Source organism: Mesoplodon bidens (assembly GCF_964165515.1).
Source record: "Mesoplodon bidens genome assembly, chromosome: 5".
Classification (NCBI taxonomy): Eukaryota; Metazoa; Chordata; class Mammalia; order Artiodactyla; family Ziphiidae; genus Mesoplodon; species Mesoplodon bidens.
The window spans coordinates 138,546,258-138,572,980 of NC_138161.1; the positions used below are offsets into that span (position 1 = coordinate 138,546,258).

At 50.1% G+C, this 26,723-nt stretch overlaps 1 protein-coding gene across 1 annotated transcript in view; it reads right to left on the reverse strand.

Moving 5' to 3' along the window:
- Window positions 1–513: 513 nt before the first annotated feature.
- SPSB4 (splA/ryanodine receptor domain and SOCS box containing 4) overlaps window positions 514–26,723 on the reverse strand; it is a 62,266-nt gene continuing 36,056 nt past the window's right edge. The window contains exon 2 of the mRNA XM_081235317.1: window positions 514–779. Coding sequence (XP_081091443.1) covers window positions 652–779 — 128 coding nt within the window. The 3' untranslated portion in view covers window positions 514–651. The remainder of the gene's footprint in view (window positions 780–26,723) is intronic.

Sequence of the window (26,723 nt, forward strand, 5' to 3'; positions counted from 1 at the left end):
CGGCGAGTGAGAGGGGAAGTAAACAACGTTCAGAGAGGTAAGCTGGGAGGTGTCTCAACACTGCTTTGTCCACTTGCCAATTCGGCAGCTGGGCATCCCTAGGTTAACAGTCTCTCAAAGGGGCACAAAGTCCTAAAGTGTCATGACAATCCTGCTGCCCTGGGAAGGGTGGGGACCCAGAGGGGCACAGGCATCAAGCTGCTTTCACCATGCATTATTCAGAGGCAATGTTCTCCCGGAGCTGGCCAATTTTCCCCTGGCCCTGTCTGCAGCGGGGCACACAACAGAAAGTGTCTTGCCCAAATGTTTTATTCATTCTCTTGAATAAGGAAACAGGCTCTCGGGTCAATGCCGGTGGCTGCTTGGCTGCTGTGTCCTGCTCAGCGGGCAGGATCTCCACCCAGCGCAGGCTTCGGGCTCTTTCCGGCTTCCAAGGAGGTGTCTGACTTGGGAGGGCTGCTTCCAAGGCAGCAAATACTGTTGGCAACAGACATTTTCTTTTCAAAGTTGGGAAGATGTCCTGGCCTTTCAAAGAAGTGAATGTCCTGGGGAGCCAGGGTGAGGAGGGAGACTCCTTCCTGATGTACAGTGTGACCGTGAAGCGACAGGCCTGGGTCTGTGGGTGCCCTCCGCTGCCCCTCCGTCCCCGGCTCACTGGTACTGCAGATAGTTTTTGAGAGATTGAGGCAGGGGCAGGGAGTCGATGTCCCGTAGGCGCTGGCGGCCCAGGGCCAGGCGGATGCATCTCCGGCACAGGTCCATCAACGGCAGGGGCTCGGCTACAACGAGAGGGAAGAGAGTTAAGTCTCACCAGAGCTGTCCCTACACCTCTCACCCTTACCCACCCCCTGCTCACCCTCTGCCCGCCTGCTCCTGAGCTGCCCCCTTCAGGGCCCCAGGTTCCTCAGAGAAGCCTTCTCTGGTTATAGTAGCTGAAGGCTTAGAATAGTGTCTTTCAAATTGTGAGATGCAACCAACCCGACTAAAGACACATGGAATCAATTCCTTAGGTGGTGACCAGCGATTAAAGAAAAAAAAAAAAAGAAAGAAAAGGAAAGAAAGAAGAAACAGAGAGCAATGCCACAGCAAGGGGTGAATACGGCTCCACGAAAGCTCTGTCTCTGATGTAAGTGTTCAGTGTGTATCAATGTAAAAAATACTTTTCACTGCAGGTCGTGATAAAATGAGAGACGCTGACCTAGGGTGGACCTGCAGGGGGCTTCCTCTTAGAAACAGGTGAGGTGGCGGGGGCTGTTTGAAATGCCCTTGAACCCTCAAACTTCTCCTCTAGCCTCTTTTGATGGTGAGTGGAGGAATGCATTTTCTTCAAATGTCCAGTTCTAGAAAAAATTCATGAATTAGAATTCATAAGCCATGGAACCTCTGGACATAGGACCGAGGTTTAGTTAGGTTTATTACAGACATACTTATGAAGCTCTTATTCTCTTCCGGGCTCTCTAATTGGACCCCGGGGATACAGAGATCACTAAGCCAAGGCCAATGGCAGCCCTGGGTGTGAAGGAAGGCTCGAGGTCTGGAAGTTGAAATATGTGAATAATTGTAGCAGAGTGTAACATATGCAATAATTCTTAAATGCACAAGGACAGAAACTGAGCAGTTCCTATATGGAAGAGTCATTTGAAAGCTTCCAGGAGAGGATACTGGAAAGGGGTTTTGAAGGGTGAATAGGAGTTTTATGTGATGTGAGGTTGGGGAGGGTGTTCTAGGCAGAGAGAACAGGTAAAAGCATGGAGGCATAAGACAGGACAGGCGGGGAGGTCTGGAGGGAGAGGAATGGTGCTGATCAACAGGATCTGGAAGGAAGAGGGTGGTGGTCACATGCTGTTTCACGTGGCTTCTGCAGCCCTAGTTTCCCGAAACCCACAGGAACATGCTAGAGGCCTGATGCTGCATCTTAGCACTTGTTTTTTTGTCAACAGAACAAGTGATGTTTTAAAAGCATTCTATAACGTGCTAAGATACAATAAAACTGTAAGTGGTAAACACTAACACAAGAGTTGTGGGAGGAATAATATCACAAGGGAATGGAAGGAATGGGAAGGTTGTTGAGAGTGTGTTTTATAGGAATTTTCATTTACTGGAGATGCAGAGTTAAAGAGAAGAGTCATTAAAATCAAACCCAGACTTGGCTGGTGCGTTGGAAGCCATGCACAAGAGCGTACCCAGCCCTCCTTCACGTGGGGCGAGGCTGCATATCCTCGTGGAGTGTTGGTGGTTTTAAACACTCCCACCTCTGTATCTTCTTTTGATCCTCATACAAACCCTTGAAGTTAGCTAGGGAGGCCTGGGCATACCCTCTTTCCCATCCCTAGAAAGCAGATTACTCACTCCGAGTCTTGCGGTTACATGGTCACCATGCCTAGGCCAACACCTGACAGCCCCCTCGAGGTGTCCCCATCTCTCCCCTAGCAATGCCCCTGCACCCAGCTCTCCTCTCACTGTCTCCCACCCAGTTCTCATCCAAGCTTTGCACAGTCCCCCAAATTATGCCTCTGTGAACCCCTTTCCCTGACTCCCCACCCATATCTTCCCATCCTTGACATCTTGACCTGCCCACTGCGAGTTCCCATGATCTCCTTTTAGTTCCTATAGCACCAATGCTTGCCACCTGTGCCACTGGACGTTGGGGAGAAAAAACCTTTAAAAGCCTTATTTAATGATCAACTGCTACTTATTTACCAAGCAACATGAGAGATGAAATATAATTGTAGCTACTGTTGATTGAAGACATATTATGTGGCCAGGTGCTGTGCTAAGCTCTTTATCTGTACCAACTCATGTGAATGTATGTATCAAACTCATATCACAGTTACCTCTTAGGGGTGGATGGACCTAGAGTCTGTCATACAGCATGAAGTAAGTCAGAAAGAGAAAAACAAGTACCATATGCTAATGCATATATATGGAATCTAAAAATACGGTACTGATGAACGTAGTGGCAGGGCAGGAATAAAGATGCAGACGTAGAGAACGGACTTGAGGACACGGTGGGGGTGGGCAGGGGAAGCTGGGACGAAGTGAGAGAGTAACGTTGACATATACACACTACCAAATGTAAAATGGATAGCTAGTGGGAGGCAGCCGCATACCACAGGGAGATCAGTTCTGTGCTCTGTGACCACCTAGAGGGGTGGGATGGGGGGGTGGGAGGGAGGCTCAAGAGGGAGGGGATATGGGGATATATGTATACATGTAGCTGATTCACTTTGTTGTATAGCAGAAACTAACACAATATTGTAAAGCAATTATACTCCAATTAAGATGTAAAACATATAAAAATAAAAAGGTAATACAGTAAAAAAATATATATTTCCTCTTAGGGTAGGAACTAGTATTATTATCCCCATTTTAAGGAGGAAGAAACAGAAACACAGAGTGGGTAAGTCACTTGCCCAAGGACACACAGCTGGTAAATGGCAAAGCTGGGAGTTGGACCCAGGCAGCTGGAAACTGGAAACTGTCTTATATTTAACCACATTTATTGAGCATCTGTTCTGTCCCTTTGCTATGTTAGATTTACAGATAAGTCCCCTACATATGAACAAGTTCTGTTCCAAGAGTGTGTTCATAAGTCCAATTTGATCCTAAGTCCAACAAAGTTAGCCTAGGTACCCACCTAGCACAATCAGCTATATAGTACTGTACTGTAATAGGTTTATAATACTTTTCACACAAATAATACATAAAAAAGAAAAAATAAATAAGCAAACATGTTTAATCTTACAGTACAGTACCTTGAAAAGTACAGTAGTACAATACAACAGCTGGCATCCAGGGGCTGGCATCGAGTGAACAGGCAAGAAGAGTTACTGACTGGAGGAGGGAGAGGAGGTGGGAGATGGTAGAGCTGAAGGATCGTCAGCAACAGGAGACGGAGGGCAAGCTGCAATCTCACTCACGTTTGACGTTGATGGCACAGGTTCTGGTTCCTTGCTGGATTCAATTCCATCTACCCTCTTGAAGAAATGGTCCAGTGATATCTGGGTAGTAGCTCTTTTTTTCTAGTCATAGATGACACAGTAGCACTGGATTGCATTCTGCACAGCTGCTGCAACCTTCGTGTACCTTTCTACATTCGGGTCCTGTGCCTCAGAGACTAACAGTGCCTCCTCAAATAAAGAATATCCCCTTGCCATTACTGCATCGTGAATCTCTTCGGTTCTTCAGTTACTTTTTCTTCCTCTTGTCTCTCTTAGTCCTTTCTCTGGGACGAAGAGAATTCAAGAAATTCCCGGGCAGCCACCATATCTGCACTTGCTGCCTTGCCACTTACTTTTACCTTGTGAAGGTTGTCTCTAGCCTTGAACTGATAAAACCAGCCATGGCTGGCATTAAAAGACGCACCCTCTGATTCTTCGCCGTGTTTCTTCTTCAAGTCTTCATAAAAGCTTTTAGCTTTCTCTTGAATCAGCATTAAGCTGAGCAGGACTCAACTCTGATGCTGATGCTGCATCCACACGCTGAGAAGTTTTTCAACTCCTCCATCACTTTTCCACACTTCTTCAATATCACTGTCGACATCATCAGCACAGCGGACTTCACATGCTCCATGATCTTGTACTTATTCTTTAGAATCGTGCTGATGGTTGAACAATTCATGTTACAAGAACAAGCAACGTCTAACCATCTTTCTGCCTCACTCCACTCTCTCAATTATTTTCACTTTTGTTTCCATCGTTATCGCTTGGCCCTTCTTAGCAGTACCAGCTACAACACCGCCACTTTTACGCGTGCTTCTGCATCCTGGGCTTGAAATAAAGATACTGTACTACTGTACTGTATACAGTACTGTACACAAAAGCACAGCCACTTGTAGAGGATGCACGCACGTGACAATGTACGCCAGACACGTGGACTAACTTACATGACTGGACATGCGAATGAATGTTCGCATCTTTGAAAGTTCGCAACTTGAAGGTTCGTATGTAGGGGACTTACTGTATATCATTTAGAGATGCCTGTATGTAGGGGACTTACTATATCTCATTTAGAGATGCCTACTTCAGAGAAAAGGAAACTGAGGCTCAGAGGTGAAGGGGCTTGTCCAGAATCACACAGCCCAAAAGCCTACAGGTGGAGCTTCACGGTGCCTCCCTTAAACACCATGCAATAATGGAAGATCGCTTTAAGGTCTGAAGCGAAGTAGAGGGTCACCTGTCTCCCAGGCTCACACAGTCCACAGGCTCTTACTCTGGCTCCGACCGCTTTCCAGTTCACCGGTGCCCACCTCTCCTGCGTGAGTTCTGCACCCACCTAAACAGGCCGCCCTGCCACCAAGATGTCTTTTCTGCTCTCATGCCCACCCATTTCAACATGGACCCGGTCGGCCACTTTCCCTTTCTTCATGGCCATCAGACCCCTCTCCTCTGGCACATCTCAGGGATCTTCAGAAATCTGGAGTCCCTGATTTCCAGCTCCAACTCTGCCAACTGCAAGTTTGTGCCTTTGTGAAGGGTACTCTGAGCGCTTGTTTCTTCATTTGTAAAATGGACCAACAATCCCCAGCCTGGGCCTGTCACAGGGGGATGGCCCAGAAACCATCTGTTAAATGAACGAATTGACTTGCTTCTTCGGGGTGTGTCTCCTACAGCTGTTTCAAGCTATTGAAATAAATTGCTCTTACCTGACAAGGCTGCTGTCTTGAGTTCCCACTCTCCTGTAAACCCCCTGAGAACAGGGCAGGTCTTAACTGACAGGAGGCTTGTGGTGAGGGTTAAAGGAGTTAGAGTAGAAAGCACCTGGCACAGTGACCAGCACATAGCAGGTGTCCGACATTCAGCACGTCTAGCTATCTCGTCCCCATCCAGGCATTTGCTTGGTCACCCTTCGTGAGGATGAGCTTGGGCAGGGCTGTTAATGAGGCGGGCTCTGCTAGGAGGCCAGCAGTTCCTTCTCTGAATGTCGGGAGATGGGCTCGCATTCTGCATCAGGAAAATTTTGAGCTGTTAACGTTTGAGAATCATTGCCAGGGCTTAAGAACTTCTGTAATCACTTTAAAGCTCTAGGCACATACTAGGTCCTCAATGTCCAAAATGCTAAGCCTGGTCAGCAAACTCAATTCACTGTGTGTTCCCTGCCCAGTTAGGTGCTGCAGAGGAGGAAAGAGCTATGTTTCTATTCATTCCTCTGCAGTCACTGAAATCACTCCAGAGCCCAAACTCCAAAAGAAGCGAGGGAGGGGGGAGGGGCCGGAGTTCAGAGCACACCTTTAGCTCTAAATGTGAAATATAAACCATCTCTCCCGGGGCTTCCCTGGTGGCACAGTGGTTAAGAATCCGCCTGCCAATGCAGGGGACACGGGTATGATCCCTGGTCTGGGAAGATCCCACATGCTGCGGAGCAACTAAGCCCGTGCGCCACAACTACTGAGCCTGCACTCTAGAGCTCACGAGACACAACTACTGAGCCCACGTGCCACAACTACTGAAGCCTGTGCGCCTAGAGCCAGTGCAATGAGAAGCCGCCACCATGAGAAGCCCACGCACCGCAACGAAGACCCAACACAGCCAAAAATAAACAAATTAATTAATTAATTAAAAAAGATCTTGCAACTGTTTTAAAAAAAAAAACTCTCCTAATTTCTGAGGGAACTTTAACTGACGACTTCACAGTAACACCAAAGTGCACAGAGAAAGTGACTTCCAGAGCTCCAAGGATGCCCCGTGTGGCCTGGGTCATCCCCCAACTCCTCTTTCTAACTCCCTTTGGCTTTAGAACTGCCAAGTGTCAAGGTTTAGAAATGATCACCCAGGTGGGAAGAGAAACACAGCATCTTTCAACCTGGAAGCCATTCTTAGAAATATTTTCTGACAAAGATAAACTTAAAAAGGAATCATTTTTGTAAAAGTGAATGTCCAAATAACCAATAAATATATGAAAAAGTGCTCAACTTCAAGAACCATCAGAAAAATGTAAATTAACACCATAATGTGACTCTTGCTATATGCCAACAAGAATGGCTAAAATGAAAATAAGACAGTAGCAAGTGCTGGTGAGGATGTGGAGCAACTGGAACTCTCATATGGTTTCGGATGGGCGTGTAAACTGGCACAACCATTTTAGAAAACTGGGAGCATCTACTAAGACTGAGCCTCGGGCCCACAGTCTCCCCCTGGTGTACACATGCTCACCAAAATGCACGTACACGGATGCTTAGAGAAGTGCCCAACTGGAAACAAGAATTCTACTCTCCGCCATCAGTGGAATGCACACACAAACGGTGTCTCTTCTTATAGTAGAATGCTAATCAGCCGTGAGAATGAAGGAACCACAATTACATGCAAAAAAAACCATGGATGAGTCACTCAACCATAATTTTGAGTGAAAGAAGTACATTTTGTGTAACCTCATCTGTATAGCAGGATGATGAAGTTAGGGTAGTGGTGACGTTAGTGGGGAGCAGTGACTGGGGGGTGGGTATTGTTCTGCTCCTTGATTTGAGCTCTGGCAATACCAGTGTGGTCAGTTTGTAAAAATCATCAGGCTTAATCACCTGAGATTTGTACACTTTCAGCATATATGTCATACTTCAAAAACAAGTTTATATTAAAAAAAATCAGTCACTGACTGAGTTAAGAGTGCCTTGGCTCCCTGGTGGGTGGGTGTGGATATGACACAAGCCAGGCACCTTCCCACCTGTCCCAACAGGCAAAGTGGGGAGAAGGGACTAGTTTGGAATCCCAGCTTCTGCTCCCAGGGAATTCCCTGGTGGTCCAGTGGTTAAGACTCCATGCTTCCACTGCAGGGGGGCCGGGTTTGATCCCTGGTTGGGGAACTAAGATCCTGCATGCTGCGTGGCAAGGCCAAAAGAAAAAGGAATGCAGTAAACATTTATTAAAAGAAAACTATCCAGCTTCTGTTCCCACCACCAGTGGGCCAGACAGCTGGCTCACCTTCACAGAGCCACATTTTTCTCATCTGTAAAATGGGGGCATCCACACCTCCATCCATGCCTTGTGACAACGGTATGACACAACATGCTCCTTGTTCCAAAGGCGTTCTCTCTACAGTATGTCTTATTCCAGGCCATCAGCCCAAGAGGTACCTTTAAAAAATAGTAATAGGGCTTCCCTGGGGGCGCAGTGGTTGAGAGTCCGCCTGCCAATGCAGGGGACACGGGTTCGTGCCCCGGTCCGGGAAGATCCCACATGCTGTGGAGCAGCTAGGCCTGTGAGCCATGGCCGCTGAGCCTATGCATCCGGAGCCTGTGCTCCACAACGGGAGAGGCCACAGCAGTGAGAGGCCCGCGTACCACACACACACACAAAAAATTAGTAATACTTTACTTATTGTGGTCCTAAAAATGTCCTGGTACATCATCCTAATTGACAACAATGCTCTGCTCTTGATGAAGACTTACTGGAGCCAGGGCTGGAGGTCTTGTTCTGTGCTAAAAATATCACAAGGCAGTCATTTCCAAAGTTCTCTAGGGAGCTGAATTTTCCATAATTCTCCACCACTCACCCCCTACATGACCCTCAGTAAGCCACAGAACTGCCGAGGGACTCTGTTTTGCTGTCAATAAAATGGGGGTGTTAGCTCATCTGGTTTTGATGGTCTATGTCTATGATGAAACAGTGGAGAGCTAGGCACTTTGTGCCTCAAGCTTCTCTGGGCCCCTTTAAGTCTCCTCTGCTGATGGTGAGGAGATGTCAAGACGCGAGTCATCTCCCTAACCCCATTCCTGCATTTATATTTTGAAAAAAAAAGAAGATCAACATTTTTAAGGTCAAGAGGTGAAATTCTTTTGGAACAGTTTAGACAATGGTCAGCAGATGGGGGAAGCTTTCAGTGACAGCCCTGAAATCTGAACTTAAGTAGACATGGTTTTGGGGGGGAAAAAAAGGAGAAGACATGCATGTGGGCAAGCACACACACTCTTCGTGTCAGACACTATGCTAATCACTTTCTGCAGACCATGGTTTTGGTGTACAAAGACTCAGAGAATTGTCTGCATGCCTCTGGGCCTCCCCTCATGCTATTCCTTCAGCTAGAACATCCTCCCCTGTACTGCCTGCCAGAAGCCTGTCTCCTCTTTCAGGACCCAAATCAAGCGTCACCTCCTCCCCAAAGACATCGCTCCCCCACCTTCTGGGTCTGCACCTGTCAAGTGTCAACCCACTTAGCTAACTACACAAATGGACAAATGTGTCATTACCTGCTCACTTCTAAAATACGCCATACCTCTACCAATTGGCCCTATCATGGCCAACAGAGACCTCAGCTCACATCTAGAAAGCCCCTGGAATCTGGAGGTTTCTCTTAGCAAGCTTCACTGTTTCTCCCACAAAAAGGGTATGACTACAGCCGGGACAAAAGCAGCATCTTCAGATGAACTTGGTGCCAGCAAGCATCATGGGCACAGACACTTCCACTGGAGGAAGTGCCCGAGGGGCTGGCCTGTTCACCAGCTCCCCGACTCAGTACTAAACAGCAAGGTATTCTCACCTAAAGACTCTGCGATGCTCCCAGGCAAAGGGGAGCTACGTGGCTGTGGAGTGAACAGCAGCTTCATTTTTAGATGTGTTCAGTGGCTCTAAAAGAAGAGCCTCTAACCACTCAGCCTGAAAGTTACTTAAGGAGTTATTCCAGCAAAATGAAAAAGGAATCCAAGAAACAGGATGGCACAAGCTTCCAGGAAAGGGGTGGGGAGTAAATGGAACACAGAAGCAAAGGAAGGTAGAATGAGTGATCCGAAGGTCCATTAGATGGTGATGCTTGGAAGAGCCTCCTTCCAGTGGCCGTCGTGTCTCTAACGTGCCACACCCACAAAGCCCCGTGCCTCCTGACCTCTGACCCCAGCCCTTGGCTTCCCCACCCTCAGAGCTCCCATTGTGCCCTCTGGCAGTGCCACTCCACACAGAAAACTGCAACCCAACTTCTTTTCTGAGAGCCCCCTCCACCTCCCGCCCTAACTGAACCCAGCTTCCTCTCCCAGGACATCACTGCCTTTCAGCCTTCCCTGGGAGCTGTTGGTGTCTCAGGGCCAGGAGGTGGGCAGGACCCCTCGCTCCTTTGCCACATACAAAGCTCTGCAGCCTCCATCTGCTATGAGAAGTCCCAGCTCCTCCGTGGCTCACACCACTTGGCCGGGTCCTCTTCTGGTCCTTGTTAAGGGCTCTGGCTTGGCCTCCCTGGTCCCTTCTCAACCCATACCTGCCACCTCCCCAGTGACAGAATCCTCCACAGGCACGACCCTCTCATCACGCAGCCTCCTGGGGCTGGAGGCCACGCCCCTCCACCCAGCTACCCACATCCTGGGCCATACCACGGACTGCAGCATCGCTCCTAAATGCCCCTTCCAGGACCCCAGGGATGCTGAATCAACCACCCCCACTTTGACCATTACTTCCCGCTCTCTTTTGCTCAGCCCATCAGCATTGCCTTTCTTCACCTCCCTCCTCACCCAGCTGATCAGTTCGCTATTCTCAGGGACAAAGCATACGGGGGCAAGGCAGGCAGGAGTGGGGAGTGGGCAGTGAGTAGCTGTGGGGACACCAGGTTGGGGGCTGGACAATGAATTGGGGACAAGAAGCCTCTGGCATTCAGGTCATCTGTGTTCAGTGCCACTTCAGGGCTTCTTCTCCCCAACCCGGACTCACAGCTGACTGGGAAGTGGCTGAGCAGCTGGCAGCCCTGGGCTCTGGCCAGCCTCGGCCACCGTCTGGCAGAGCGGCCTCCCCAACCTCCTTGGGGCCTCAGCCTCTACCAGTGCGGCAAGTGGCTTGGCAAGAAGGCTGGGGGTCCTTTCCACCAGCTGACACTTGACAGAATAGAAGTCACCTTTAATCCTGGCAGTGGAAGGACTCTGACTGCATCCAATCAAATCAGGTTTCAACACACAAGAAAAAGTGAATGGCAAGGCCAGGGATGCCTGTGAAATACATGTTAGAGGATGAGCCTTGGTAATCCAGGGCCGTGGCTCCCAAGCTGCTGGCACAAGCCAGGCAGGCTTCCTGGGGGAGGTGGTGCTGAGCCAGGTCCAGGGGGCTAGCTGGTTACAGTCTGCTATTATATCAAAAGCAAGGCTGGCTGCTCAAAGGCTGTCCTCAGCTTTACCAGGTGAGGCTCATTTTAGCCACAGCATTGTCAAAAGAACAAGGGATCCGGTGACCTGAACCCCCTGTCCGAGGGCCTTCCATCCACCAGTACTCTCTGCCCCACTGGCCAAGATCTCGGCAGGGCTGGAGCTGCCTGTCCACCCACCTTGCAGCCATGCCTGGCCCCGCTGAAGCCAGGGGGGTGTTACCTGTTGCCCTCTCCCAGCTCTGAGGCTGAATGAATGGCTCCAGGTGGGCACTGGGGACTCCTCTCCTGGGTGGTTTGTGGCCTTGGCCTCTGTGGGGCCTTCTCAACCTCCAAGCAGATGCAGCCTGGAGGAACCTCTGTGTGCTTGGGTTGGGAAGGAGTGGGGAGAGGAAAGAGGGTCCCATCAACTGCCCAGCCTCTGAGAGCCTGGCTGGGGTGTAGGGAGCTGTGCTGGATAGGACTCCGAGCTCAGCCTCCACCCTAGTACAAGGCCAAGGCCAGTCTGTTTCAGCAGCAAACTTGAACCATGTAGGATGATGGGTGCATTCTGCAGATGGAAAAATCAAGGCACAAAGAACATCACTGTTTTGATTAAAGGCTTCTCAAGAAGGGTTTGGGGGGGGTATCAAAGTTCTAATGGCATTTTGTGGACTCAGAGGATAAAGTCTTGTCCAACTTGTGATGCTCATCACACAGACGTGTATTCATCCAACTTCTACTTACAAACGTGCTTTGCAGGTCCTGAGTAGACAGCCAGGCACACAGAGGCTCACAGGGCTACAGACAGGACAGGGAGACTGAAAAAAGCACAGAGGGGTCTGTGCTTAAGAGAAGGAATTGTAGGGGGAGCGGAAGGAGCCAGGAAGAGGGGCGCCTAACCCAGCCAGGGGGTGTCCAGGATGGCTTCCTGGAGGAGGCTGCAACTAAGAGAAGTTTTAGAGGATGAATAAGAGTTATCTCTGCTGAGGGCTGAGAAGGATGTCTGTTGGCTCTGAAGGCATATCTCTAAGATGTGTTCAAAGAAATCTCTTTTGTGTAACATTGGGAAAAGTTCACAGTTTTCCCAGAAGACACTTCGAGGAAACAATAATCAATTGTTGGTGAAAGTCTAGTCTGTTAAAAAAAAAAAAAGTCAGTGCAGACTGTGGCTCCCACAGGCAGGGACTGGCTCTTGTCCTTGCTGCGCAGCCCCGTGGCTCTGCTTTGGACATCGTGGGTGCTGGGCCAGTGGGAGGGTATCTGGGGGAGGGGAGACAGCTGCAATGAGCCTTCATCTCTACAAAGCAAACTATGGCCCAGCTCTTCTGGTGCAGGGAATGAATTTTAAAAGTAGCCCTTTCCTACTGCCCTAAGTCCGCTAAAGAACCCTCCAGCAAGGTTCCTGCAGGCTGACAGAATTAGCAATACACTGTGCCGGCTCCGCGGGTCTGCTGGAGGGATGCTCCTGACTCAGCTGAAAACTTTCCCAGAAAATCTGACTGTTTATGATCTGGAGCCCGCCCCAGGGAGCTGCACAATGGCTGGACACCCTGGCCCTGGCCGAGGACAGCCTCTGGTCACGTGGGGAGAGCCTCAGTGGGGGAGGGCCTGGCTGGCCTGTACCCTGCACCACGGATCATCCCAACACCCCTAGAAGTTACCTCTGCTGCTGCAGCCATGGGAACAACCTGGCTGCCCCTACAGACACTGAAAGAAGCACGTCCAAAATAGGGAGACCAGGGAGGGGAGTAGGGTCCTTCAGAGACAGTTGGTACTCATCCCATCCAGGGCAAGGTTGGGGCCCTCAGGGATGGGACCCCCATTCCTCATGGTGTGTCCCCTTCGAAAGAAGAAAAATGAGCGTGGGGATAGCAGAACTTGCCAGCTGGAGAGCAGGACTTACTTAAAGCCATGGTAATGAACACAGTGTGGTATTGGGAAAGGAAGAGGCACACTCGAAAGTTCGAGAACTAAACTAAGCAAGGCATTATTTAGACACATACTATAGGTGTCTAAAAAGTCTGCAAGGAACAGGAAACACAGAATTCAGAGGAGTGGTTGCCTTGAGGCAGAGGGGATGGGGGTTGGCAAGGCTAGACCGTGGAGGCACAGAAGCGCCCGGTTGTCAATTTTCTAGTCCTTGGGTTGGATGATGGATTCATGGTGGCATTAAATTAGTAAGAAATAAACATAGGAATCAGCAAAGCAGAATAAAAGAGGGCTATGCACGGGACCAATGATGACAGTGTATTACAACCAACGATACTGTTTAATCCAATTCTGTGTATCAGTTAAAAACAAAAAAAGAGAAAGGGCAAAAGCGAATGAGAAGAGTCATGAGTTGGCCTTAATCTGGCTCAATGAGAGCTTGGCTAGAAGATGAATCACAGTTAAATTCTAGTTAATGGGTAGTAACGCTCTTGTCTGTCGAGAACTTAGCGTAGCCGCGGGGAAGGCGTCACTGGGAGGGAGAAGCCCAGGCCTGGGGTGAAAAGGCATAGAGCCAGTTCTGGTCTCACAGGGCAGCTGCTTCCTCTGGAGCAGGGGGACAAGCCCCTCCTCACGGGGAGCAGGGGCAGGACGAGACGGGGGCGGAGGATAGGTACCCGGCGTAGGCCCTGGCACACGTGGGCCATCGTCAAATGACAGCTATTTTGTTTTCATAGCAGCTAGTCCTTTAGGACAAAGTGCAAAAAAAAGAGGCAGCTGGTGTGGTGAGCTGAGCACCTGACGCCCTGTGTGGGATGCCTGCATGTCGACCACCACAGATAATTCCCACCAGAGGTCTGAGCAGGCCAGGAGCTGGGGTCCAACCCCAGCCCTGTGGGACCCTGATCCAGCCCTATTCATCAGAAGCAGAAGCACAAGGACACTCACGAGCGCTGGTAGATTTTCAAAGCCCATCTTGGTGTTCTGGGCTCTTTGGCTGGATTGCTGGCGATAATAATGAAAATGATGTGAATGGTCACAGCAAGGACTTACCTAGCACGTCCTACGTCGTGAGATGTTCTAAGCAGTTTATGTCTCACTGTACTTATACTTCACTATGACCCAAGGAGGTAGTTACTATCACGAAAGCCCATTTATAGACTGAGGAAACCAAGGCACAGAGTAACTCACCGAAAGCCACAATTAAGTAGTGAAAAATGGGACTGGAATTCAGGCAGTGTGGTTTGGGGCGCATTCTGTTGCCAAACTCTCCTGGGAAGGTAGCGGGGCAGTCACTGCAAAGGAAATGCAGCCCTACTGATTCTGTCACTCAGTGACAGTGCCCCCATGCCCCGGACCCCAACCCAACCCCATGTGGTAGTGCTAGATCACTGTCTGTGCACTAGAGGCCCCTGAATGGACTGGAGGTGGGCCCCTGACCCAACAAAGCCCAGCCCTGGCTGGCAGGTAAGCTATGAGGTGGCCTCGATGAAGGACACTGTATATGGGGATAGCTACTAACGGGTTGTTCAATCCACCTGGTTCTGTCTGGGATTTGGCCTGAAGACCAAATCTTCAGGAGAGGAGAGGAGAAGGAAGCAGGTGCAGACCACGTGAGGGGTCTTCTCCTCTCCAGGGCCAACCACCAGAATCACCCATCCCTTCCCGAAGCAGCCCTGGGGGCTGTGTTCCTTGCAACCACTAAGGCCAACTGGCGCAGTTGACTCTTGTTTTCTAGCAAATTGCCAAGGTCAGGCCAACTTCCACTTGGGAAGCGGCATCACTTTAGCCTCTTGCTAAATAGCACCAGCCCCAGGGGTTTAATATGAAGGCCTTCTAATGGATTTATTGTGTTTATTTGACCTTTCCCAGTGTGAGCCCAGAAACAGGCCCAGAGGAGGATGGCAGAAGCTTGTTTTTCTTAAGCTAAAGGAAAACTGATGAGTAAACTGAATTCTTGGATGGAGTCTGCTGAGTTTTCTCACCCTGGCTCCCCCCCTCCCTTAGTTACAAGATCCAATTAGACTCAAGAGGAACCCATGTTTACGGGATAGCTCTGGAAGAGGAAAACTGTGTCTACTAAGAAGTGGTAAATGATGAGGTCTGCAGATAAATATTTTCAGTGTGTCGAGAGCCCTGATAAAGGATAATCGTTAGTATATTTAGCAATGACTGCTCTATTTCCACTTCTAGTCTCAAGGCAAATGATTTCTTGTTTTAAAATAACTTTTCAAAAAGTTAGTGATCAGTGCATGAATGAAACCACTTCTAGTATCACAAGTATGGTTGGGTTTTAGACCAGAGGCTGCAAACTCCAGTGCCTAGGGGCCAGGCAGGTACCCTAAGTGACCAGTGCGGAGCAGATGAAAGCAGCGGGCAGGGGGAGGGTGGTGGGGTCCATGGACACCGGAGACACACGCCAGGGGTCATCACTCAGCTCTGGCCTCAGCTCCAAGCAGGAATGTGGGCCCCTGTTACCAGATCCCCTGCCCTGTTACCAGATTCCCTGCCTCCCAAAAAAAGCCAAGAATCCAGATTTTTTTATGTGACATTTCTGAGTTACTTTAATTTGGTATGGCCAAACGAAATATTGACATTTCTAGGCCCAGACACAGCCCTGGGCTGACAGTGTCACCTCTACTCAGACTGAAGCTTATCTACCACCTTGATGGGAAGTCGGAACCTGCCCACCCCACACGGGGGGCAGCCCATCCCCCATGAACTGCCAGAGGGTCTGATCCAACCACAGAGGCACAAACTCCAGGGGATCCACGAGTTTGCCCCCCGTCCTTCCACAGCCATAATATCCACAAATGCATGTGAAAACCAGAGCTTCACGAAAACCCATTTTCTCCCTTTGGTCTCCGCGTGGATCCTGAGAGTCCAGATTGAGCAAATGTCACTCGCCCAGTCACCAGACACACCCACTCCTTCCCCCCACCAGTTCTCCGTGAGTGTGCAAGGGTGAGAACACTGGAGGAGAGGGCACCGCAGAGATCCCCACGGGGGGATGGTAGTGGCACCACCACCTCTGCAGCAAATGCGGAGGTCGCCCGGGCAGGTGCTGTGTGAGCACTGCCCTTGGGCAGCTGGTCAGTCCTCACAGCGCCTCTGTGCAGGCCCCGTGTGCCCTCACTTTAGAGACAAGGAGGCTCAGGCGCAGAGAGGGGCTTCCGAGAAATGGCACAGTCGTGGGCTCCAGAGTCTGTGTTCCTCACAAGACACCCCTCAACGCCCAGAACATTTCTGAATTTGGTGTAAGGTGCCTGTAACATCTATCTTCCCATAAAATCAGGTGTCTTCTTATTTCTTATTTTACTCTGGACAAGGGGTGGCAGATGGTAGAGGTTTATGGACAGAAACATATTAGCAGAGAAAAATGACAGGCAAAAATCAACTTTTTTGATTGTGGGAGTTAAGAAAATGCAGAAAAATCCCTTAGTTCAGGATGTGGCAAAACCAGTTTCCTAAAGGAACGTAGCTTGAGAATCCCCTTGACCTTGGGTAACAGTGATAATAACCGACTAATACTGCATTATATACTTGCAAGTTGCTAGGAGAGTAGATCTTAAATGTTCCCACCACAAATAAGAAATGGTGATAATGTGAGATGACACAGCTGTCGGCTGACACTACGGTGGCAATCATTTTGTGATATATAAGTGTATCAGGTCAACACGTTTTGTCCCTTAAACTTACACAAGGTTATATGTCAACTGTATCTCAATAAAGCTGCAGAAATAAAAGGCTTATTTCCCAATTGAAATAACAATACTAATAACCTAAGGCAAGTAGCAGCTGCCCTCTGCTGAGCCCTGCCTCTAGGCCAAGCCCGGCCACAGGGGGCTTAGATGCATCATCTCACTGGGCCAACACGGTGAGTGTAGACACAGCACCATGTCCCGTGTTATTTCGCAGTGAGGAAATCAAGCATCAGGGCTGGGCTGCTGGCACAATACTACATAGAGGGTGAGGGGCGGGCAGACCCGATGTGTATTCGCTATGTTTTTACCACCAGGAGTCCCATATTTCTTGAGGATCCGCTATGTACCAGGCCAGGCGCTGGGGAATCACAGAAGTCAGACACCCTCAATTTGAGAAGCACACAGCTTCCTGAGGGGGCTGGGAGGTGAAGGGTGCTTACCCCATGCCACGCTCAGAGTGACTCAGTTCACCCCTCAGATATTTCCTGCATACACATAGTTGCCCTGTTGATGGAAGTCTGGTGACAACTTCCTTGCACTGAATTTTATTTTATTTTATTTTATTTTATTTATTTATTTATTTGCGGTACGCGGGCCTTTCACTGCTGTGGCCCCTCCCGCCGCAGAGCACAGGCTCCGGACGCGCAGGCCCAGGGGCCATGGCTCGTGGGCCCAGCTGCTCCGCGGCACGCGGGATCCTCCCGGACTGGGACACGAACCTGCGTCCCCTGCATCGGCAGGCGGACCCTCAACCACTGCGCCACCAGGGAAGCCCTGAATTTTATTTTTTAATTGAGGGGAAGTTTGCATAACATAAAAGGGACTGTTTTAAAACGCGTGATTCAGTGGCATTTGGCACATTCACAGTGTTGGGCAACCATCACCTCTGTCAAGTTCCAAACCATTCTCATCACCCACAAAGGAAACCCTGTATCCATTCAGCAGTTCCTCCCCATTCCTTCAGCAACTGCTAATCTGCTTTCTATCTCTATGAACTTATCTATTCTGGATATTCCATATAAATGGGATCATACAATACATGACCTTTGTATCTGGCCTTCTGCACTCAGCATGTCTTCGAGGTTCATCTGTGCTGTAGCATGTATCAGAATTTCGTTTCTTTTAATGGCTAAGTAATACTCCATTGTATTGATATGTCACATTTTGTTTATCCTTTCAGCCACCGATGGACATTTTGGGGTGTATTCCCCTTCTGGCTATTGTGATTAGTGCTTCTATGAATATTATGTATAAGTATCTGTTTGAGAACCTGTTTTCATTTCTCTCGGGTATACACCTAGGAGTGGAATTGCTGGGTCATGTAGATTCCATGTTTAGTTTTTTGAGGAACCTGCCAGACTGCTTTCCACAGCAGCTGCATCATTGTACATTCCCACCAGCAATTTGTCCATACCCTCACCATTTCTTATTTTCAAATACTTGACTCTAGTTGGATAAGATTCTTGAAGTGAGAGACAGAAGACACAGGTCTGGCTCTGCCACAAATTCATTGTGATAGTAATAACATAATAACATATATATCGATTAATAATAATAATGACAGTTAGCATTTCAAGTGAGTTTACTGCACCAGGCACTGTTTTAAGAACTTCCATAAATTAACTTATTTAATCCCCACAACCATCAACATCTTTCTTTACAGATGAGGAAAGTGAGTCACAGGGGGATCATAATTGGCCAAGGTCACACAGCTAGTGATCTGGGATTCCAACCCAGGCATTCTTAACCCAGGTCTAAGGGGCACACATGGCAACAGTTCTCAGCCTATGTGACGAGGAAGGGCAAGTCTCTTTGCCAAAGCAGGAGAACCCCTTTGCCAGATGAAATTTTAAGTACAACCCCAGTCTATTTAGCAGATAGAAGGGAAGCTGCTGGAAGGATGGGGTCCCAGTTTCCCATCTTAAGGTGGGGCCTTGGGGACTTCGGAGGAAGAGGGTTTTAGAACCCTCTTGCAAATTCCACGATTCTGAGTGAGAAACTGAGAAGTGAGTGAGAAGACAAAATCTCGGACACGACCAATGGCAGGCAAGGGCACAGCCTTTTGCTTTTAAATTTAATGTGTGAGAACAATATCTTAGATTTACAAAGTCTTTTCCAAGGACCTGCACAAACATCCTATTTGCTGTCAGAGTGAACCATTCCAAAACACATTCAAGGATTTAAGAGGTCCTAAAGAACCTCTATTGACTAGGATACAGTACTCAGGAACGAGGGAGATGCACTGATTTCAATCACGTGCCAACTGGAGCAGCCCCACTGTTTTCCTGCTTTCGTTTTAGCTCTTGTGGGGCCTCTTTCCTGCCTCGTCCGTCCAACCTAGGGACCCAGAATCACCACCAATGTCTGTGCACTTACTATGTGCTGGGCCTGTGCTCACACCTTTTTTTTTTTTTTTAATAAATTTATTTATTTCATTATTTTATTTATTTATTGTTTCTGGCTGCGTTGGGTCTTTGTTGCTGCTTCGTTGCTTTTCTCTAGTTGCAGCAAGCGGGGGCTACTCTTCGTTGCAGTGCACGGGCTTCTCATTGCGGTGGCTTCTCTTGTTGTGGAGCATGGGCTCTAGGCCCGCGGGCTTCAGTAGTTATGGCACATGGGCTCAGTAGTTGTGACTCGAGGGCGCTAGAGTGCAGGATCAGTAGTTGTGGCGCACGGGCTTTGTTGCTCCGCGGCATGTGGGATCTCCCCAGACCAGGGCTCGAACCCGTGTCCCCTGCATTGACAGGCGAATTCTTAACCACTGTGCCACCAGGGAAGACCACGTGGCTTCTGGGAGCCCAGAAGAACTTCTGACACATCATCTCCCTTCATCCTCACTACAACCCCTTGAGGGAGGTGAGACAGATCTGTGGTCCCTTATCCAAAACCCCGGGGCAGACTGTTTGGGAATTCAGAGTTCCAGAGTTTAGTAATTAGGTTGCATATGCCACGTTTTGCCTTACATCCCAGGGGTCTGGGGCAGCGTCTGCAATCACACACGTTGATATTTCTATAGCGAAACCTATGAATATTCACACTGAGTGAAATAAGAAACGACTCAAAATAGCCTCACACCAGTTCAGGCTGATCTGGCTGCCAAAGGAGTTCGCCCCAAACTTAGGAATGAAGTTTTGATTTTCAGAACATAGACTTGTGCTAACATCTTCACCTGACGAAGAAATGAGGCTCTAAGAGGTGGAGTGGCTTGCCTAGTGAGGGTTACGCAACAGGTGGGTACTGGAGGTAGGATTCAAGCCGGAAGTCTGACTTGAGAGCCCATGTCTAAACATGGGAAAAGAGCACAGACATCTGGGAGAAACAACAGAGTGTTCGAATCCCTGCTCTGCTACTTCGGAGCTGCGGGATCTGTCTTCACCCTGGGACCCTCGGCTCCTGTGGAGGTTGTTACGACTATTCTCAAATATTCCAGCTCTCACCCTCCGGGTACAGAATCACCTTGCCCTTTCCTACTCACTGAAGTTAGGTGCGGCCATAAGTCTTGCCTTGGCCAATGAGTGGAAGTGCTGTGTGTCACTTCCAACTGGAAGCTTTAGCAGTTAGCTGGTCAGGGCATTGCTGCCTTCTCTTTTCCATTAGTGACCATTAGGGGCTGCTCCTAGTGACCCTGGACCTGAAGTGAGGATGCAAACCTTGCAGAATAGAGCCTCCAGGGGACTAGTGATGAGCATGCACCAGGGGCAAAGACAAATCTTGGTTGTTTGAAGTCAGTGTGACTTGGGGCTTGTCTATTACTGCAGCAAGACCTGGCCCATCCTGACTGATACAGGCTCTTTCTCTATAAAGCAACTGGTGTGAAGACTGAATTAAGTGGCACATGTGAAGTTCCAGGATGGCATTAGTTGATTCCCTTTCCCATGCTCAGCCTGAATTCCCCAGCTATAAAGAAGGGCGGGGGAGGGAGAGTGGATGAAGGGGGTAATAGTTACGTTGCTCCGTTTAAATAACTGAAACTACTGTTAACCCATGAGGTATTCATGGAAAGGATTTTGTGGATGTTTACCCATGTATTGAGTCCTATGTGTCCCTCATCCCACCCGGGCATTGACGGAGAGGTTGGGGACAGAATGTCAGCCCTGAGACAAACAGCTGCCCGAGGACTTCAGGTTCCTGATGGAAGTGACAGCTGTGGACCAAATATCCCCAAAGGCGGGACTGCAAAGGGCCCGCTTGTGTCAGGAGGAGGTTAGGAGGGCCAGGCAGCCTGCTGGCAGCTGCTGAGCACGCGGGAGGCACCACTTCCTCCGAGAGGGGCGCCAGATGCAGGGAGGAGGCTGCGTGGAGGATATTCTCTGTGATGAGAATGCGCAGTTGCCAGGGGACTTGCAGTAAGACCCCATTTAGCAACACCGATTAAGGAGCTATAAATAGCACCTGAGCTCTTTCACAGGCCATAAAGCATACGTCCCTGCATCGCTCCCAGCCAGCAGCCTGCCCTGCTTAATTGGGGCTCAGAATAAAATACCTGGGATGCCGCTTCTGGATGGAAGGCCCGTGTTGTCATAGGGACCAGCTGCTGGGCTAGGGGTGGGGCGGAGGCTGGACACAGGGCTGCTGCCGCAAAGGTGGGAAGGAGGAGGAGAGAGGAAGCGGAGGGGAGGGCACACGTCTCAAGGTGACTATGGAGGTCTGGAGCCACAGCACAAGAGGCGGTGCTACATCAGCTGACGGCCTGCAATGACCACCCAAAACGGCAGCCTCTCCCCTCACCTTTTTTTTTTTTTTTTCTGCGGTATGCGGGCCTCTCACTGTTGTGGCCTCTCCCGTTGCGGAGCACAGGCTCCGGACGCGCAGGCTCAGCGGCCATGGCTCACGGGCCCAGCCGCTCCGCGGCATGTGGGATCTTCCCAGATCGGGGCACGAACCCGTGTCCCCTGCATCGGCAGGCGGACTCTCAACCACTGCGCCACCAGGGAAGCCCTCCCCTCACCTTTGCCACCTGCTGGTCTGACAAATGAGGGCCACCAAGGCAGGGAGGTGGGTCGATGTGAGGGCAGAAGACTAGCGTTTCGGTCCTGGCTCAGTCACTGGACAGCTGGGAGACCTGGGTGGGGGGCTCCCCACTTTCTCTGGGTCTCTGGTCTTCTCCACTGCAACACGAGGGCGGCATGAGAGGTCTCTAAACTCTAGATGCTCAGCCTGGGGCGCTACCTCGGAACTCCCACCAGCGTCAAGAAGAAGGAAGAAGCCCATCGTGTGCTGAGTCACCTCCAAGGTCCGTGAAGCGGAGGAAGAAGGGTGTGGGACTTCCTGGTGGCGCAGTGGTTAAGAATCCAGCTGCCAATGCAGGGGACACGGGTTCGAGCCCTGGTCCGGGAGGATCCCACATGCTGCGGAGCAACGAAGCCTGTGCGCCACAACTACTGAGCTTGTGCGCCACAACTACTGAAGCCCACGCGCCTAGAGCCCGTGCTCCGCAACGAGAGAAGCCACCGCAGTGAGAAGCCCGCGCACCGTAATGAAGAGTAACCCCCGCTCGCCGCAACTAGAGAAAGCCCGCGCGCAGCAACGAAGACCCAACGCAGCCAACAATTAATTAATTAATTAATTTAACAAAAAAAAGAAGGAAGAAGGGTGCGTGTAGGCAGGCAGGGGAATACTGCTGTTTGTGTAGTTCCAAAAAGTGTCTTAGAAGAAAACAGGAGAACCTGACAGCACTCGTTGCTTCTGGGGAGGGTGGCTGGAAACAGGGTAAATAAAATCTAAATTTAAAAAACACAGGACTTCAGAAGGCCCAGGTTTTAATGAAGGAATAAATGACAAACTAGACCCGTGGGGCCTCCTTCCATGAACTAGTCTCTTCGCTACTACTCTCTGCTTCATGTGCTCCTCAACTTGGCTGTGTGTTTTAAGCTTCTGTGCCTTTGCACATGCTGTGCCCACCCGTGAAATGCCTTTCTCAGCGGGGCCCAGGTCTGATTCTAGGGTGTATACTTGGGACCTGGCACAGAGTGCCCCTCAGTACGACACTCCGGGTCTCTGAGGACTCACGCACACACACAGAGCATTCATTTCCGATGATCCCCTTGTGGTTTATCTGCAGAAAATCAAGTCTCTGCTCTCACACCACCTCCTCCCTTGGCCTCATCTGAATGTGCTGGGAACGTTAATGTGTAACATTGGCCCGAGCAAAATACAATTAGGAAGGGATGCCCTGTAGCAACAAGTACTTGCAATAGAGGTGCCAGCGATGCCACGGTGAGGGGCCTGACTGGGGATCACTGATTTTTGTGGATTATTCACGGCAAAGATGTCGTCTGGGCCTTCACCTCGGCTGCCTTCCTGCCTGCCGGCTCAGGGATCCCGTGGTAACGAGGCACCCCCGGTGAAGGGGCTGCCAGGCAGAGCGTCTTGGCTCTGCAATCTAACTGGCTGGAGGAGCTCAGCAAGGCCCTCACCCTCACTCATCCCATCCACTGACTGGGGGGCTTGGACCAGGGTCCCTCTGACCCTCTCTGGTTCCCATCTATACCTTGGAGGGGGCTTGGAGCAGGTCCCTAAGGCCTTTCCTATTTGGAACTCTATCTGGAATTTTTTTTTTTTTTTTTTTGCGGTACGCGGGCCTCTCACTGTCGCAGCCTCTCCCGTCGTGGAGCACAGGCTCCGGACATGCAGGCTCAGCGGCCATGGCTCACGGGCCCAGCCGCTCCGCGGCATGTGGGATCTTCCCGGACCGGGGCACGAACCCGCGTCCCCTGCATCGGCAGGCGGACTCTCAACCACTGCGCCACCAGGGAAGCCCTCTATCTGGAATTTTAAACATCAGCCAAGCAGGGCAGAACAGTGAGAGAAGCCCACTCTAGATAAATAAGTAAAATCTCCCAGTGAGCATCAGAGACAAGAGGAGGGGATGTAAGGAAGCCCCAGCAGTTACAGTAAGATATTCACATGCAAGGCACACGCCCATGTGTAAACCCCAAACCCTAAGAATGGAAGTCACCACTTTTTTTTTTTTTTTTTTTTTTTTTGCGGTACGCGGGCCTCTCGCCGTTGTGGCCTCTCCCATTGCGGAACACAGGCTCCGGACGCGCAGGCTCAGCGGCCATGGCTCACGGGCCCGGCCGCTCCGCGGCATGTGGGATCTTCCCGGACCGGGGCACGAACCCGTGTCTCCTGCATCGGCAGGCGGACGCTCAACCACTGCGCTACCAGGGAAGCCCGGAAGTCACCATTGAAATGTGTCCTCAGCATGACTGTCCTCTGTGGATGGTAGCACGGGAGGACAGGATAAGGTTGCTGCCAAATGAAACTTCCCAGGGGCAATGAAGTGACGCTATCAGAAGGATGGCCTTATCACCCTGATGTAACTGAAAGATCAGTCATTTATAAACTTCCATTCTACTAACCCTTATGTTAGTTACTAATGGATTCCTGATGGTTTTGCCTCCAGCATCCTCTGCTTCCTTTTTTAGTAAAACATCTTTGGATTCCCTGTGGAGTGTGTTTGTTTCGAGACTTTGCCCCCTCCCACCTTGAGGGGTGGAGCCTGTGACAGGGGCTAAGCCAGTCAGCACATTCCAATCCAGTGGCCACGGTGATTGGTTGGGGAGGGTGGGGGGCGGGGAATGTGACCCAAATGGGACCAATCAGAATGCACTCCAGGATCTGTGCTAGGCAAAGCTGGCGCAAGCGTGCTGGCTCCTGCTGGATAAGGAGGGAAGGGGTGCCCCCAGGGGCTCCTGCAGTCATTTTGGGACGCTAGAAAGAAGAAGACCCCAACCATGGGGCCTCCATCCAGAATGTGTGTGTGTTGGAGGCGCTTAGGGATGGTGCTCTGTGGCATGGGAGATCTAAGAATCAGTGTGGAATCACTGTCTTTACTTAGATTGTGTCTTTTCATGTATGTTGCGAGTATGAGGACCTAAAGCCCCATAAGACACCCCCAAGGCACCACTAGGCTTGAAGGAAGAAGGGCTGAGAAATAGAGAGAAACCAGATCTAGATCCTGGCCACGGTGTCTGAACCCTGGATACAGGTGAAGTTGAAGCCAGATTTACCCCAGAACTAAAAAGCACATACATTCCCTTTATCAACGTAAGGCAGTTCGGGTCAGGTTTCCGGTTCCTTACAAGTGAATACAACTAATAACCTCCCCCACTGTGCTAAGTCTTCGCTAGATCCTGAACTTAAGTCCTTGGACTACGATCAGAGGTCATTCCTGGTGGAAACACCCTAGTGTGTGGAAGAGGATCTCTGGTCCCCTGAAGAAAGGCAGGGGGCGAGAACTGACCTTAAGCGCCTGGAGTCTGAGAGAATCCCAGAGAAAGAGTGAGAACCCACAGTGGGCCAAGCCGCGCACTTGCAGGAGAAGGTGTTACCTTCACACAGTGGCCTGAGGGCTCCGGAAAGCCCTACTTGCCCAACCCCACTTCCCCCTGTGGTGCCTCAAAATCTACCTGCACAATTCCCCCAGGTTCAATGCAACGTAAGAGAGACAACGAAGGGTCAGGGAATGTCTGTTAGAAGGGATCTCCAGGAAGAATACTGGTCCATGCCGGAGCTGCACAATCAAGGATCTGCTGTCCAGAGAGCTGAAGCGGCTGACTCAGGGCCAGCGGGGTGGGTCTAGGGCAGGGCACAGACTGGAGCCCCTGGGTTCTCACTTCCAACACAGAGTCCCTCCCACTGGCCACAGCTGCTGTCTGGTTAAGTCTTTTTTTTTTTTTTTTAAACATCTTTATTGGAGTATAATTGCTTTACAATGGTGTGTTAGTTTCTGCTTTATAACAAAGTGAATCAGTTATACATATACATATGTTCCCATATCTCTTCCCTCTTGCGTCTCCCTCCCTCCCATCCTCCCTATCCCACCCCTCCAGGCGGTCACAAAGCACCGAGCGGCTGCTTCCCACTAGCTATCTATTTTACGTTTGGTAGGGTATATATGTCCATGCCTCTCTCTTGCTTTGTCCCAGCTTATCCTGGTTAAGTCTTTGCTCTTCTCTTTTAAATCTCTCTCCCCTGCTATGTAGGCAAAGACTCTGCCACCAGGTGGCAATATGGAGTTACCGCGTTCGGCGTGGAATTCAGTGAGCCTCATAGATTTGCTTTTACATAAAAATGTATCTTTATTCATCTCAAAAGATAATTGGCATATAAAGCTATGATTAATTTGAATAAAACCTCGAGGACAAACCAGAAGATTAAAACAGGATTACACACATTGTCTCTTCTTTACTAATTACTTGCCTCTTTCTAGCCCTGCTGAGGAGGGACTGGAGAGAAGCCAGGCTTTGAAGTCAGACTGGCCTGGCTGTGAAACCCAGCTCTGCTTAGTTGTGTCTTAGCTGTATGTGTCTTAGCTGTATGTCTTCGAAAGTCACTCCTCTTTGAGCTCCACACGTCTGTCCATCTGTAACAATGGCTTCACTACTACTCTGGACAGGGCTGCCATGAAGGAGAACTTCCTTGTTGCATCCCCAGGGCTAGCATACAGCACGTGCTGATTAGGTCTCAGCTGAAGCAATGAATGCCGCACCTACTGAAGTGTTTTGCATAATACAGCAAGTACTCTATAAATGACACTTCTTATCAGAGGCAGAAAGGAAGCAGGTCTACCAGTGCAATTACAGGCCATGGGCAGTTAAAAAAAAAAAAAGGGAGGGGGGTTTGTAGGGGATGTGAGAACTCACCGGAGGCCAGAAATCACAGTGTGTCCGTGGCTGCCCACGAGCTTACGGCATAAGGTTGATGCTTTTCAACCGCAGTGCACATCATCCCCCCTCACCGTGCACCTCGGCTCTGAAACCCTTCTAGAATCCTCGCTGCCTCGAGAGGAGGGTCTGCAGGACAATTCCCATTCAACTCTCTCCGTGAGCTCCCTGGCCTCACCTGTGGGCAGGGCGCTAACGGTCCCCAAAGCACGGTGTTAAAGAAGATGCTCGGGGAACGGGGTGTCCTTATCTAACGCTGGCTCGAGGGCTGACTTCCCAGGCTCAGGGCCTCATTCTCTCCCTCTGCAAAACCTGCAGCTGGCTTGGCTGGTGCCCACGTCCCCTCCAGAGGGAACACCCCTCCCCCTCGGGCTGACTGGCCTTCCCAGGG